We start from the raw sequence: 15,917 nt of genomic DNA, 5'->3' as shown, positions 1-15,917 counted from the left end.
AGCACATCAAAATACATAATAAATAGCACATTTATCTCTGAAGCAGAGGACTTCTCAAAAATTGTAGACCATTGTAATTAGTGATAAATCAACTAATGACCAGGACTTTTCTGCAATGGCCCTGACTTCAGATACAGTGACTCTGATCAGTGGCCGGAGGAGGGGAAAGAGTGGGGGAAGGGTGGTCACAGTGTGTCCTGCCGGTCTGCCTGAGGATTTCTTAGGCTTAGACACTGGGTTCCTTCAGCATTGCTGCTCCTAGTTACAACAGAGCCACTGACAAGGACCATCCAGTATATCTGCTATATACATTAACAGCAGCAAGGGAAGGATCTTCTTAAAGCAGAAAAATAAATGAACTTTCATGTATTTGATTCTCAATGTAATTTTCAAAATAAAAAAAAAAAAAGGCTTTCTTTCAAAAGATCAAATATAGTCCTTTGACTGTAGCTTTTAGGGCAATTTTTTATAAAGAGTCATAAACCGTATGAACTGCAATATAAAGTGTCAGCTCACTGGCTGTCTAGCAGAAGAGAGGAAAGATGGAAATCATGGAAATTCTGAGGAAATAAGGGAGTAGGGTGAAGAAGATTATGATGAAATATACATTATGGTTAGTATTTTTTTCTAATTGTCTGAGATTTGAGGGGGTTGGTGGCCTTTCCTTGACTCCTTGGGTGTTTGTTTCTAGTGATTCAATTGTGCCATATTGCTATAGTTGTGACTCTGACACACTTCTTCCTGGACAGCACTCAATCTCTGACTGATTGTTTGTAACTGTTTTCAGAATGTCCCGTGTGGTAATCTATAGTAGCAGTTCAGTGTGATGGATGCAAATGGGCTTGCTAGTGTCACAGCACAGCAGTCAGCCCAAGAAATTCAAAGAGGATATGGTTTTCAAATGCTATAGTTAAAAGAAAGACATGTCTTTAAAAAAATATAGCACCTCATTCCCAACATTAACTGACAATTTCTTAAGTAACATGAAAGAGACAGAAAGAAATTGTGCCTCACTGAGTATAGTTTCTGCAAGCTGTAGCCAGCAGCACTGAGGCAGCTAGGATGTTTCAGGGATCTGCCATTTTGGAGGAGCCCATCTGCTCGTCCTAACATTAACTATGACAATATAGCTCTTTTTTATTGACCTTATTTTGGTCATCCCCCTAATTGTGTCTCACAAGTTATAAATCAAACATATATGTATCTGGTACAGTTGTAAATATATGCAGGTACATACATACAAACATTAGCATGAATAAACTGCCTATAAACTATTATTTTTCCAGAGCAGGACATTGGTGTCCTCTATAGAGAAATCATTTTTCCCCACAAAATTTGTAAAAATAGAATTACTCCAGGACTTTGTTATGTGAAGACTCAAGCAGAGCAAAGTGTTATGATGAACATGAAAACAGATTTCATAACTGAAAGTACTTTTACTATAGCAGCATGAATCATGTCACTATGATACCCTTATCAAAGTTAAGCAATGCAAAGGCAGGCAGCAAATGTCATGTTTGTATTGTTGTACTGTATATCTTTGTCTTACATATAAATACATTTTGATTACTCACAATTCCTTTTATATGATGTTTCACTGAGTGCACTATTCTGTTTTTTTCACATGGATGTGAAAATTGCAGAAATAGCTCATGCTGGTTTCAAAATTGCGATAATGAGAAATTCACAAACCCCAAACCACAGTACGTCTGGGTGCATGTTCTGAAAACTGTCTGAAGCAGTGGGGAAAGACCCAAACCAAACTCTGATAGGGTTTTAAGGTTAAAAAAAAAAAGCCAAGTATACAACTGCACACTCAAAATGGATACCTAATTTGTGTTCACAGAAACCTTCAAAGTTGGAGAAGATTTTTGAATAACTCATTCTACCTTTGGCCTATCCCTAACAAACAGTTTCTGTTTGTCAGTGAGGGTGGATTTGGAATGAATGAATGTTTTAAATTAGCATTAGACAACATAGATTCTTTCACGTGGGCAAGATATTTCTGCTATAGTTTACGCAGTTCAATCAAAGCACTAGCTGGAGTGGCAGAAATAGATTTCTTGCGAAATTCTTCTGTGGCAAAGTAGTAACAGATGGCATCCAGGCAGCAGTTGACATTAGCTAAACACATTGCCACCTGTATGAAGAGACTAATGCTTTGTTTCACAGTGCAGTCCACAATGATGCCCTGTCTTACCAGGAACTGCAGAAAGATCCCGAGATGGAATGGTGTAAAAGAGACAACAAACACCATGAGGTTGGCTAAAATGATCCATATAGAGGCAGCTTGCTCAACCCACTTCTGCTCCTGGTTTTTACGCCTCCAAAGAGTCTGGATGATCTGAACAGAGCAATAAACCATCAGAGTCAAAGGGATGAGAAATCCAAAGACTTCAACAGAAAGGATGATGGGAATGCTCCACGCCTGTTCTGACATATTGTGGAAGCACTTGACTTTGTCATTGTTGTGGAAGTCATAGATGGGGATGCTGCTAAGCCAAACTATAACCCAAATGCAACAGCATACCATGATTGCCTGTTTGGGGGATCGGAAAGCTCTGGCTTTGAGCGGGTGCCTTATAGCAATATATCTGTCCAAGCTAATACAGACAATGATGAAAATACTCCCATACATATTGACGAAGTAGAGAGCCTCTATAAATTTGCATAAGAGCCGCTGCTGCTCTTTTCTGGAATAGTACATCTTGAAAGGAAGTGAGAAAAGAAGAAGCAGATCCGCAAGAGCAAGGTTTATCATGTAGATTGATGATTCTGTCTGTTTCTTCCAAGAGTAGAACACCCAGAGGGCTATCAAATTCAGAACCAAACCAACAATGAAGGTAGGTATGGAGATCACGAGCTGGAGAGACTTCATTATAGTATCAATACGGTCAAAGGAGCACTCCTTGCTGAAGCTGTCATCATCCATTTGTCCTCTAAAACACACACACAGCAGGTTAAAACCACTAGATTCTCAGATTCCAAATAAATAATATAAAATATTGAATTAAATTTTCTAAAGCATCTAAGTCCCATTTTCAAAAGTGCCTAAGTAACTTAGGCCCCTAAATCCCATTGACTTTGAATGAGACTTGACCATGATTTTCAAAAGTCACTATTAATTTTAACTTCATTCTGTTTTAATTTTGAGTGGCCAATTTTGAGATACCATAAAGGGGCCTAATTTTTCAGAACGTGGGTACTGAGCACTTTCTGAAAATTATGCTCTTTTAAAGTGTCTTAACTTGGGCATCAAAACACAAAATCCCTAGTTGCTCTTGAAAATCTTGGCCAAGTCTCATTCAAGATCAGTGGGACATAAGCCCCTAAATCACTTGGGAGCTTATGAAAATCTTACTCAATATCAATTTTTTTGAAGCCTCTGAGGTGCTGTAGCTAATGCTTTGCACAACAGTGACGGAAGAGTAAGCAAGTATTTTTTTATGGAAAAAAATCCTTGGGATCCTTAATGATCAAGTGGAACAATTAGAATTGATGTTGAATGCCTCATCTGAGGGCGTTACACACAGTTAATTGCTCACAGGCGCATGATGTTTCCTCAATGAAGTCTGCTCCCTTGACCCCAACAGTGGCTGAGTGACATGTCAATTTCACTTTACAGCTTTCACTCTGCAGCTGCTAGGGCTCCCAGGGTCTATGGCTCTGGGGCAGCCACAGGGTGAGGACACCAGGGCTTTCAGGCTTCCAGGCTAGCTGGGCTCTCTTTGCCTCTCCAGATCCTGGAGGTGGTGGGGAGGTAAAGTGCAGGAGCTCTCTGCCGCTCTGGCTCCTGGAGCTGGGGAGTGGGGTAAGGTGGAACTGGTGTGGGAGAAAGTTCTATGACAGCAGTTCTGTGTACCCCCTGTAGCGGGGCAATTGCCCCGCTCCTGAAAAAGGCTAGGCTGATTGGGGAAGCAGCCACAGCTGGGGCCATGCCCCAATCAGGCCACACCTGGCCCTATAAAAGGGCTGTGAGGCAGCTGCTTAGAGAGAGTCTCTCTCTAGCTGTGGAGAGAGATGGGCCTGGCTGCTTGAGAACTGAGCAGGGTACCTAGAGTAGAGCTGAGGGAAGGCTAGAGGAGCTGGGGCGCTCCAGCCTGGAAAACCCCCAGGCTGCAGGCCTTGCTAAAGGCCAGGAAGGGTACTGGGGTTGCAGAGGTGCAGCCCAGGGCAGGAAAAGGCAGCGGCAGGAGGTCCAAACCCCCCTTGCCCATGATGAGTGGTTTATAGACTGCAGTCTGCCCCAGGGAGTGGGGGGTAGATGATGACTGGCAGTCAGGGCCGGCTCCAGGCACCAGTTTCTCAAGCAGGTGCTTGGGGCGGCCGTTCCGGACAGGGGCGGCAGTTCCAGGTATTCGGCGGCAATTCGGCGGACGGTCCCTCACTCCGCCTGGGAGTGAAGGACCTCCCGCCGAATTGCCGCTGCAGATCGCGATCGCGGTTTTTTTTAGATCGTGGCTTTTTTTAGATCGCGATCGTGGCTTTTTTTTTTTTTTTTTTTTGGTTTTGGCTGCTTGGGGCGGCCAAAACCCTGGAGCCGGCCCTGCTGGCAGTAGCCACTGAGGCAAGGTGGGGATAGGGGGTTGGGGGTTCCCCTGAGAGGGGAGACCCAGAGCATGGTGGAGTACTGCTGGGGCAGCACCCCAAGATAAAGGCCACCGGGGTCTGGGAGGGACATGGGGGGCCAGTGGCAAGTGAGACACCGGTCTGCAGAGGGCGCTCTGGAGGCTGGAAAGCTAATTCCCAGGACAACCAGCAGGAGGCGCCGCACCAGTGAGTCGTCGCCTTGCTTCCCCCCCATTTTCCCACTCAATGTTACCATTGTCACTAAAAACTATAGGGTTCTGGCTATTGGTGCCTAGAACATTCAGTACAATTTTGGAATTGACCAGGTGCAGTGTTCAAAAGCTATTGCATTACACAGAGAGAGAGCAAGAGACCGAGAAATGCCATTGAGTTGATTGTAAGTCCTCATACGCTTAGCCAGTTAAACTATACAGTAGTTACATAATTTTTGTCCTTTTAGACTAAAGTGTAAAATATTTTGATATTTATATTACCTTTTGATCGCTATCCAAAATAATTGTCAGGCTTAAAACTAGGCTCTGCAGTCAGTGTTCCTATGAAAGGCTTTAAAATTTTATTGGAAATTAAAAGATGAGGTACTTTACCTTAATTTTCAGCAGAGAGATTTGAAGGGGCTGGTTCAGACAAAGTAAATCTATAGACTAGATCTTTTGTAGACGCTTTATAAAGAAGCATCTACTAATTTGCAATGGACTACCACATCCGTCCCACTCCGCCTCCAAAGACCAGTGATGAATCAATAAGAAACACCTGCATGGGGAGAGAACCTCAAGCAGCTGTCTCTGAGAAGCCTGCTCCGAGAGGGCAGCAGAAAGTAGAACCCCAGGAGGTCACCACCAAAGAACTGATGCTCTGTGCAAGACTCCTTTTGCTCACCCCAGACTCTGAGGTAAGAGCTGTGACCTTTTGGGACTTTGAGTTTATTTTATCTGAATAAACTCAGACTCCAATAAGGATGGTGATTGAATGAGCAAGTATGTGGAGTCTGTGTAAAGGGCCTGTAAAAGGGAGAATAAAGAACAGGGCAGTGCAGAAGCACCTTGGCCATGAGGAGATGTGTGTGGGGTGGTCAACTTGTTTACAAGCCGTTTTCTTATATGGCTTTTAGCCAGTGCAAGTGCCCGCTCCTGCAGTGTGTGGGGGCAAAGAGGTGCGTGCAAACAAGTGTCGGATGCATGTTGACAGTAGCTGTAGATAGAGTAACATTTCGCTTTTTTGACTTCTTTATTTTGAAGCTAGTAATTTAACAGGTGAGATACTCCAATGAAGGTATTAAGAATGACATGAAATAGACTGTATCAGTGTTTAAAAATAATAGGTGCTTAAAGGCTTCTAAGGCCACGGTTGTATACCTAAATAAGTGATCTGACTTTCTGAAGCACTGAGCACACAGCCACTTCCACTGACTTCATCATTCATTTCCTGCGTTTCTCTCAGGCATGGTCTATGCTAAGAAATTAGGGCAGTATAACTATGTTGCTGAGGGGTGTGAAAAATCCACACCCCTGACTTATGCATTTAAACTGACCCAATGCTTAGTGTAGACAGTACTAGGTGCATGGGAGAATTCTCATGTCTACCTACCTATTGCCTCTCTGGGAGATGGAGTACCTACATTAGTGGGAGAGCTGCAGTGGTTTAGATATGACTAGCCCTAAGCAGTGACTAGTGTGCTGCCTTAGGTTGTACGCTTCTTGGACTGATAATGCCTGCAAACAAACAAGACACTGGGCTTTTCTACTGTTTTCAATGAATATATAATCCCTTTCCCCAAAATCCTAGAATGCTCTGTTCTCAGGATCTGCTTTGTTTCTTTGCTATGGAGATCGACATGATGAAAATCACTTTTTAAAAAGACTATTATTTTTTTTACAAATGGAGAACAGGCAATTTTAAATCCAAGGTGGCAGTGGGAGCATGCAAGCTGCTCTTATCTCTTTAGGGGTAGCTCTAAAAAAAATTACCTAGCACAGAAAGACTATTGAACTTTCAATTCCTCCTCTCCTAGAGTCTTGACTGGAAGCCACTGCTTGGTATGGATTTATGTTAAAGGGATTTCAAATGTTCATGACTACAAAAGGTTATACAAATTCTACAAAAAATGTGGCTATATCTTTGATAGTTTGACTGTTCTCAAGCTACAAAATTAAAAAAATTATTGCAGGAGAGACCTTGATCATGGCCCAGTGGTTAGATTAAGATGGAATGTAGTGAGTTGTCCTGTCTTTTCATAGTATAATCCAAGAACATTTGAGTGAAACTTGACTGTTGTACTATTTTAAATTGTCAGCTCATGTGTTTCTCATCATACATTTCTTGGAAGAAACATATGCGGTTTCGAGAGACTTACTTCTGCATTTCAAAGTTTTCTATCTAGTGGCTAGAAAACGTTGTGAAATATTTTGATCTTTTGCAAGAAATTCTCATTTTCCTGAAGAATGTGGTTGAAAGTAATACTACAGAACTTTGAAAAGGAGTTGGAGAAATCCAGGTTTCTAAGTGAAATGGCTTCCTTGATAGCTGTTTTAGTTATTTGAATGTGAAACTTCACAGGAAGAAGCAGAACAGATCTGAACTGTTTAGTCATGTCAATGGGTTTTGTAACAAAACAATGCAGCACTTGAGGGGGGAAAAAAATAGTTTGATCGTCTTCACCTCCTCCAACAAACTGGTTAAGGGACTTGAAGGTTTCAAAGTATTTTTCACTTGTTTTCTCATCCAGTACTTAAGGCTTGTTGGAAGATTTCAGGAACTGATTTTAATAATTCTGAGCTCATGAAAGAGGATCTTGGAATTCTTTTTAACTAAATGTTCAAACACTATCAACTACAGCTACATTTATTGTGATGAGAAATAGGGGATGCATTTCTCATCACAATAAAGAAGTTGCCCTGATTTTATTTAATCTACTATCCAATTTTGGAAAAATTTCTTGAAAGAATTTATCTTAAGGATGAGTTTTTGAGGACCTATGTTCACAACAATGAAGTACATCAAATTAGAGTAGGGTGATTTTTTTAAACAAATAGTAAATTAAGAGGAAAAATGGATTGTGGGCACGAGAAGTATTTGCCAAATGTTCAGGCCAAAACCAAAGCGTTTTGACTTTGTTTTTCTAAAAAAATAAGTTAGTTTTGAAAAGATCAAAACTAAATGTTCTAGAACATAAGAATGGCTGTACTGGCTCAGGCCAATTGTCCATCTAGCCCAATATCCTGTCTTCCAACAATGGACAGTGCCAGATGACTCAGAAGGAATGAACAGAACAGGGTAATTACCAATGATCCATCCCCTGTCATCTGGCAATCAGACCCTTAGGGGCACTTTTTAAAAAAATTGGAAAGGTTTCATTTTAAAATTATCAGGGAGTAGAAAAACATTATATATAAAAATAAATAATTATTTGAGGTGTGGTTTAGTTTCAGGTAAAAAATAATGTCGTTTTTCCCCGTCACTGAAACAAACAAACACCAAATTCAGTTTTGGGTTGAAATGCACCAACATGTATTGTAGGGGTTTTTTGGGTCTGGCCACAACCCAAAAAATCTGTTATTCCTTCAGCTTTACATCCAACCTAAGTATCATCCTTCATTGTTGAATTACCCAGTTACATTAACTTGCCCCAACAGAGCTCAACATTGACATTGCTGTAAACGTTAATGATGATATTGCTAAATCAGTAATAAGCTCGTGTTGCACGTGGGTCTATCACTTATTTTCAGTGATTGTATTTGTTTTAATTTCTGGCCTGCATATAGACTGTTCACTTACAATCTGACTCGTCATTGTTTAAATTAGGACAACTCTGGTCTAGAGCATATAGAATGAGGGCAGCTAGCAAATGATCATTTCCATACATGCAGATAGAGTATTGGCCTAGAAATTACAGAAGTGTTGTCACATTGCTTGAGGTCCACATTTTTCATCTCAGACCTGGAGCTATAAATTATTATGCTTAAAATAGGCACATCATTGAGACACTTGTTTCTGGGGGCCTTTATTACCCAGTGCCTTGGATTAGCGAATGCCAATTCCTAGGCATCAACAGCTGCAAAACTCAGCAGAATTTTTAATTATCTTTGACAAGGACATGATTGGGAAAAGAAAAACAGAAACAAAAACAAAACGTTACCACAGTAAGAGAATTGGTTGATATTATTTGTCTTGTCTAAAGTATGATCTAGAGCAGTGGTATCCATCCTTTTTATGCCTAAGCTCACTTTTTGAATTTAAGGGTAACCCACGATCTACCTCGCCCCTTCCCCAAAGCCCTGCTACACTCACCCCATCCCCCCTCTCTCCATCACTCGCTCTCCCCCACCCTCACTTACATTCGCTGGGGTAGGGATTTGCAGTTTGGGATGGGGTGTGGGCTCTGGGCTGGGGCTGAGGGGTTTGCAGTGTGGAAGGGGGCTCTGGGCTGGGGCAGGGGGTTGGGGTGCAGGAGGGGGTGGGGTGTGGGCTCTGGGAGGGGGGTCATGTCTGGGGCTTGGGGTGTAGGAGGGGGTTTGGGATGCTGGCTCTGGGAGGGGCTGAGGGCTAGGGGTTGGAGTGTGGCCTCCCGCCAGGCAGCACTTACCTCTGGAGGCTCCCAGTTGGTGGCAGAGCGTGGCTGCCGCTAAGGCAGGCTCCCTGCCTACCCTTCCCCCATGCCACTCCCAGAAGGGGCCAATGCATCCCTGTGGCCCCTGGGGGTGGGTGGGCGGCACGTGGCTCCACGTGCTGCCCCTCTCTGCAAGCACCGCCCCCACAGCTCCCATTGGCCACAGCTTCCCATTTCCAGCCAATGGGAGCTGTAGGAGCAGTGCTTGAAAGCAGGAGCAGTGTGCAGATGGAGACCCCTGCCCCCGTGGGGCCATGCTGGTCGCTTCCGGGAGCGGCAGCATGGGGCCAGAGCAGGCAGGGAGCTTGTGTTAGCGGTAGCCCCACTGGAGATCGCAATCGACTTGTTGGTGACCACTGCTCTACCTCCTGCACCCCAACAATGGGGTAGCAGCCTTCCCACCAGGGCCGGTGCAACCTATTAGGCGACCTAGGCGGTCGCCTAGGGTGCTAGCATTTGGCGGGCGGCATTTTCTTCGGCGGCGACCATGGCATCCGGATCTTCAGCCACCCCGTCGGCGGCAGCATTTAGGTGGAGGGAGCTGGGGTAGGGGGGCGCGGGGAGGGCTGCCTGCAGCAAGTAAGGGGGGGGCGGCACGCGGGGAACCCCCGCCCCAGCTCACCTCTGCTCCACCTCCTCCCCTGAGCATGCTGCCCCGCTCTGCTTCTCTCTCTCCCAGGCTTGCGGCGCCAAACAGCTGATTGGCACCACAAGCCTGGGAGGCGGGAGAAGTGGAGCAGCGACAGCGTGCTCTGGGAGGAGGCGGAGCAGAGGTGAGCTGGGGTGGGGTGCTGCCACACGGCTCCCCGGGTGGGGGTGGGGAGCTGCCATGGGGGGGCGCCTCAGGGTGGGGGGGGGGGACGGGGAGCTGCCGCAGGGCTCAGGGAGGGGGGAGGGTGCAAGGTGGAAGTTTCGCCTAAGGCGCGAAACATCCTTGCACCAGCCCTGCTTCCCACTCTAGGCCCAGAGGCCTGTATCTGTTGGCCATCTGCCAGAGCCAGGATGCCTGACTCTTTGCTGCTCTGCCCTGACTGCAGGCCAGAGTCCCTTAACTGTTTGGTGCCCTGCCCTGCCTGAGGGCCTGGGCACACAGACTTGTTACTGTTTGGCCCAGCTTGAGCAGCCACCGCTTTAAAAACAGCTAATTCCCCTCCTGATTGAGCTCTGTGACAAGAGCGTGACCATGAGGAGGCATAGCCTCTCTCATCGATTGACCAGGAGGGATGGCCAACATGCTTACAATTTATTCTAACAGGTGTGTATTGTAATGGACTCTAAAGAATGTTAGACTAGGGCTCAACCCATCTCCTTGAAGAAGCACATTCTGTAATCATGAAAAAAGAACGAGGAATACTTGTGGCACCTTAGGGTATGTCTACACTACGAGAGTAGTTCGATTTTAGTTAAATCGAATATGTGCAATCGATATTAGAAAGTCGAACGTGTGTGTCTACACTAAGGACAGTAATTCGACTTTGTGAGTCCACACTAACGGGGCAAGCGTCGACATTGGAAGCGGTGCACTGTGGGCAGCTATCCCACAGTTTCCCGCAGTCCCCGCTGCCCATTGGAATTTTGGGTCGATCCGCCAATGCCTTCTGGGTAAAAAAATGTGGCGAGGGTGCTTTTGGGTAACTGTCGTCATCCGTCAGTCACTACCGCCCTCCCTCCCTCCCTGAAAGCGCCGGCGGGAAATCAGTTCGCGCACTTTTTGATCAGTGACAGCGCGGACGCCACAGCACTGCGATCATGGATCCCGCTGCGACCATCGCTGCAGTTGTGGCCGTTCTCAACACCTCGCAGCTTATCATACACCTTTCCCTGAGGCAGATGCAGAGAAATCAGGCGAGGAGGCTACGGCACCGCCGTGAGGGCCTGAAGTCGGAGAGTAGCACAGAGCTGTCAGAAACCACGAGCCCCAGCGCCCAGGACATCACGGTGGCAATGGGGCATGTGGATTTTGTTGAACGGCGATTCTGGGCCCAGGAAACAAGCACGGACTGGTGGGACCGCATAGTGCTTCAGGTCTGGGATGAATCCCAGTGGCTGCGAAACTTTCGCATGCGGAAGGGGACTTTCCTCGAACTTTGAGTTGCTGTCCCCTGCCCTGAAGCGCAAGGACACCCGCATGCGAGCAGCCCTGACTGTCCAGAAGCGAGTGGCCATAGCCCTCTGGAAGCTTGCAACGCCGGACAGCTACCGGTCAGTCGCGAACCACTTTGGCGTGGGCAAATCTACCGTGGGGGTTGTTGTCCTGCAAGTAGCCAAGGCAATCGTCAAGGTACTGCTGTCAAAGGTAGTGACCCTGGGAAACGCGCAGGCCATCATAGATGGCTTCGCAGCGATGGGATTCCCAAACTGCGGTGGGGCTATAGATGGGACTCACATCCCTATCCTGGGACCGGGCCACCAGGCCAGCCAGTACATCAACAGAAAGGGCTACTTTTCAATGGTGCTGCAAGCACTGGTGGACCATCGGGGACGTTTTACAAACATCAACGTCGGATGGCCGGGCAAGGTTCATGACGCTCGCGTGTTCAGGAACTCTGGTCTGTTTAGACGGCTGCAGGAAGGCATTTACTTCCCGGACCACAAGATAACTGTTGGGGATGTGGAGATGCCTACAGTGATCCTCGGGGACCCAGCCTACCCGCTAATGCCCTGGCTCATGAAGCCCTATACTGGCGCCCTGGACACTGCACAAGAACTCTTCAACTACCGGCTGAGCAAGTGCAGAATGGTCGTGGAGTGTGCTTTTGGCCGTCTCAAGGGGAGATGGAGAAGCTTACTGACTCGCTGTGATCTCAGCGAAATCAATATCCCCATCGTTATTGCAGCTTGCTGTGTGCTCCACAATCTCTGTGAGAGCAAGGGGGAGACCTTTATGGCAGGGTGGGAGGTTGAGGCAAATAGCCTGGCTGCTGATTACACCCAGCCAGACAGCCGGGCGATTAGAAGAGCCCAGCGGGACGCGCTGTGCATCCGGGAGGCTTTGAAAGCCAGTTTCAAGACTGAGCAGGGTACCCAGTGACTTAAGTTTGTGGACACAGAAGCTGAACTTGCCCCCGTTTCTTTACCCGGTTGCCGTCGACTATCCTCTCCAGTTACATACCCCCTTCACCCCCTTCCCAAAAAATAAAATCTGTTCTGTTTTGTTAATGGACACCGTTGTCTTTATTACTGTTTTCGCGGGAATGTTTTAAACCTGGGACGCAGACTGTGGCATAAGATCTGTAACTGCCCTCCCCCGCCACAAAGTCACAGAGCAACCCACCCTCCCCCCCAGGACATGAAAACCACCTCCCAGACTGACCAGGGTAACTAGTCACTGCACTGTATATGTGCCCTGCTGCTGGACCTGCCCCCTGCTAAAGGTGACTGTCCTGTCCAATTACCAAGCCCCTTCCCTCCCCTTCAGACAGACTCTCCTCCAAAAGAAGAGGATGGAAACAGTAATGAACAGAAACGTATTTTTTATTAACAACCGCACATGGAACAGGGGGGTGAAACTTGGACGGGGTCTTGTGTGAGGCGGGTAGGAAAGGACTTTTCAAATTTTGGGGAATGAGAGCCTTCTAGTGGTAGAGCAGTCCGCAGGGGTGGAGTGAAATTTTTCACGGACCCTGCCGCCCCTCCGTGTTTGGACTTTGGGTGAGGGGGGTATGGGACTTGGTGGCGGGGCAGGGCAGTTAGAGAGAGACTGCAGCGGGGCTCTCTCCTCCTGCCTCCGGTCCTGCAGAACATCCACAAGGTGGCGGAGCGTGTCCGTTTGCTCCCTCATTAGTCCAAGCAGCGTTTGAGTCGCCTGCTGGTCCTCCTGTCTCCACCTCTCCTCCCGTTCCATGTTTGCCCGGTGCATTTGGGACAAGTTCTCCCTCCACTGTGTCTGCTGGGCTGCCTGTGCTCGGGAGCATCCCATTAGTTCAGCAAACATGTCTTCCTGTGTCCTCTTCTTCCTCCTCCTAATGTGCGCTAGCCTCTGGGCAGATGTGGCTGTGGGAATTGGAAAAAGGGAGTGAATTCCTGAGACAGATCAATGTATCTGTGAACAGAGAACATAGTCTTTCTCTGTGAACAAGACCATGCAGAGCACCTATCACACGCGCACTGAGGACAAGGTAGAATTTTCGGCCCTCGCCTACAGTGCCTGCGGTCTTGCTGTGGCGAGCTGAGGAGCGGGGCAGGACACCGGACTTTGTCTAGCTGGCAAACATGGTAAGCTGTAGACTTGGGGCTGCTTAAAACTTTAAGAGTGGCACTGGCCTCCTTTCACATAGAAAGCAATGCGAGTCTCTGCTGGCAGCAATCCTGCAAGCATGAACTCTGCCCCTGTCCCAGCCCCTCGCGGCTGTAAACCGCGTGGCTGTAAACCGGCGGTTGCAGTTCTGCAAAGGAACGGGCAAGCAGTCCCAATACTAACTTTCCCCTACCTAATTCACAGCAGGGAGTCATGCCAGACATCACCCTCCTGAAGGTCTCGGAGAGCCAGAAGGAGCGGATGCTTCGGGACAGCCTGCAGAAACCGGGGCCATTTGCTGCAATGCTCTGCAAGGCCATGATCCCCGAATACCTGCTGGCGTTGTGGCAGGGAAACGTGTCCTACCACGGGGGGCCTAATAAGCTCTCCCTGCCAAAGAACCTGCTAAGTAGGCTGGAAAGACACATGCAGGAGGTCTATGAGGAGTTCTCCCTGGGGGATCTCGCCTCTATCCCCGGACACATCGACCAGCTTTTGGGTTGGGTGCCCTTGGAGGGACAAAAGAGTGGAGCGTCTTGGGCAGTGTAATCATGAAGCGGACATTGTTGAATTTTCTTAAAATGGTTCGGACTATACATTGAAGCGGACAAAGACACAGTAATCATGATACCCTTTGTTCAGATTCCCCTTTTTGTTGCACTTTCCTGTTTACATGTTTTGAAGCACTTTACCCATTGTTAATATTTTAAATATGCCAGTTATGTTATAAATAAATGTTTAGATATTTAAAACACTTACTGCTTGATCCTTCCCCTGAATCTGTGTCTGGGGTAACGGCGGGGGACTGTTGGTAGGGGATCTCTGTGAGGGTGATGAAGAGCTCCTGGCTGTCGGGGAAATCAGCGGTGCCAGCGCTGTCGACTGCCTCGTCCTCCTCATCTCCTTCTTCATCTTCCCCGTCCGCTAACATGTCGGAGGAACCGGCCGCGGACAATATCCCATCCTCCGAGTCCACGGTCAGTGGTGGGGTAGTGGTGGCGGCCGCACCTAGGATGGAATGCAGTGCCTCGTAGAAACGGGATGTGTGGGGCTGGGATCCGGAGCGTCCGTTTGCCTCTTTGGTCTTCTGGTAGCCTTGTCTCAGCTCCTTGATTTTCACGCGGCACTGCGTTGCATCCCGGCTGTATCCTCTCTCTGCCATGGTTTTAGAGATCTTCTCATAGATCTTTGCATTCCGTCTTTTTGATCGCAGCTCGGAAAGCACGGACTCATCTCCCCACACAGCGATGAGATCCAAGACTTCCCGATCAGTCCATGCTGGGGCCCTCTTTCTATTAGATTGCACGGCCATCTCTGCTGGAGAGCTCTGCATCGTTGCCACTGCTGCTGAGCTCGCCACGGTGTCCAAACAGAAACTGCGATTCAAACTGCCCAGACAGGAAAAGGAATTCAAATTTTCCCGGGGTGTGGCTGGTCAGAGCATCCGAACTCGGACTGCTGTCCAGAGCGTCAGAGTGGTGCACTGTGGGATAGCTCCCGGAGCTATTAGCGTCGATTTCCATCCACACCTAGCCTAATTCGATATGGCCATTTCGAATTTAGCGCTACTCCTCTCGTTGGGGAGGATTACAGAAATCGATTTAAAGAGAGCTCTATGTCGAACTAAATAGCCTCGTGGTGTGGACGGGTGCAGGGTTAATTCGATTTAACGGTGCTAAATTCGACATAAACGCCTAGTGTAGACCAGGCCTTAGAGACTAACACATTTATACAGTAGGAAGATATATATATATATATATATATATATATATACACACACATACAAAGAACATGAAAAAATGGGTGTTGCCATACCAGCTCTAACAAGACTAATCAATTAAGGTGGGCTATTAGCAGCAGGAGGAAAAAAACCTTTTGTAGTGATAATCAGGATGGCCCATTTCAAACAGTTGACAAGAAGGTGTGAGTAACAGTAGGGGGAAAATTAGCATGGGAAAATAGTTTTTACTTTGTGTAATGACCCATCTACTCCCAGTCTTTATTCAAGCCTAATTTAATGGTGTCCAGTTTGAAAATTAATTCCAGTTCTGCAGTTTCTTGTTGGAGTCTGTTTTTGAAGTTTTTTTTGTTGAAGAATTGCGACTTTTAGATCTGTAATTGAGTGACCAGGGAGGTTGAAGTGTTCTCCGACTGGATTTTGAATGTTATAATTTTTGATGTCTGATTTGTGTCCATTTATTCTTTTGTATAGAGACTGTCCGGTTTGGCCAATGTACATGGCAAAGAGGCATTGCTGGCACATGATGGCATATATCACATTGGTAGACGTGTAGGTGAACGAGCCACCAAGAATTCTCTACCCCAACCCAAACATTTGCATGTTTTAACCAGTTCTATTGTGCCTTATTGCTAGACCTTTTGAGGGAGTGCTCTCAGTGTAAAGGAGCAGAGATGCATGTGCAAAGTTACCAACCATGTTTGATATCTTTGACATGGTGCATGGGCGGCTGGTGACCCTGCCATTGG

General features: G+C 47.0%; 1 protein-coding gene across 1 annotated transcript; it reads right to left on the bottom strand.

Annotated features, from left to right (window-relative positions):
* Positions 1-2,008: 2,008 nt before the first annotated feature.
* Positions 2,009-2,932, bottom strand: LOC112122682 (G-protein coupled receptor 55-like). Its single transcript, XM_024221420.1, has one exon. It carries the CDS (start codon positions 2,930-2,932, stop codon positions 2,009-2,011), a length of 924 nt encoding a protein of 307 aa, XP_024077188.1.
* Between the last annotated feature and the right edge of the window lie 12,985 nt (positions 2,933-15,917).

This window comes from Terrapene carolina, unplaced genomic scaffold (genome assembly GCF_002925995.2).
Source record: "Terrapene carolina triunguis isolate 2854851 unplaced genomic scaffold, T_m_triunguis-2.0 Scaffold88, whole genome shotgun sequence".
Taxonomy (NCBI): domain Eukaryota; kingdom Metazoa; phylum Chordata; order Testudines; family Emydidae; genus Terrapene; species Terrapene triunguis.
The sequence above is the reverse complement of the archived record's forward strand: the minus strand, read 5'-3'. Positions and strand labels throughout refer to the sequence as shown.

Bases quoted from the DNA above. Each gene is read 5' to 3' on its own strand.
- LOC112122682 (XM_024221420.1), bottom strand. From the start codon at position 2,932: ATGGATGATGACAGCTTCAGCAAGGAGTGCTCCTTTGACCGTATTGAT.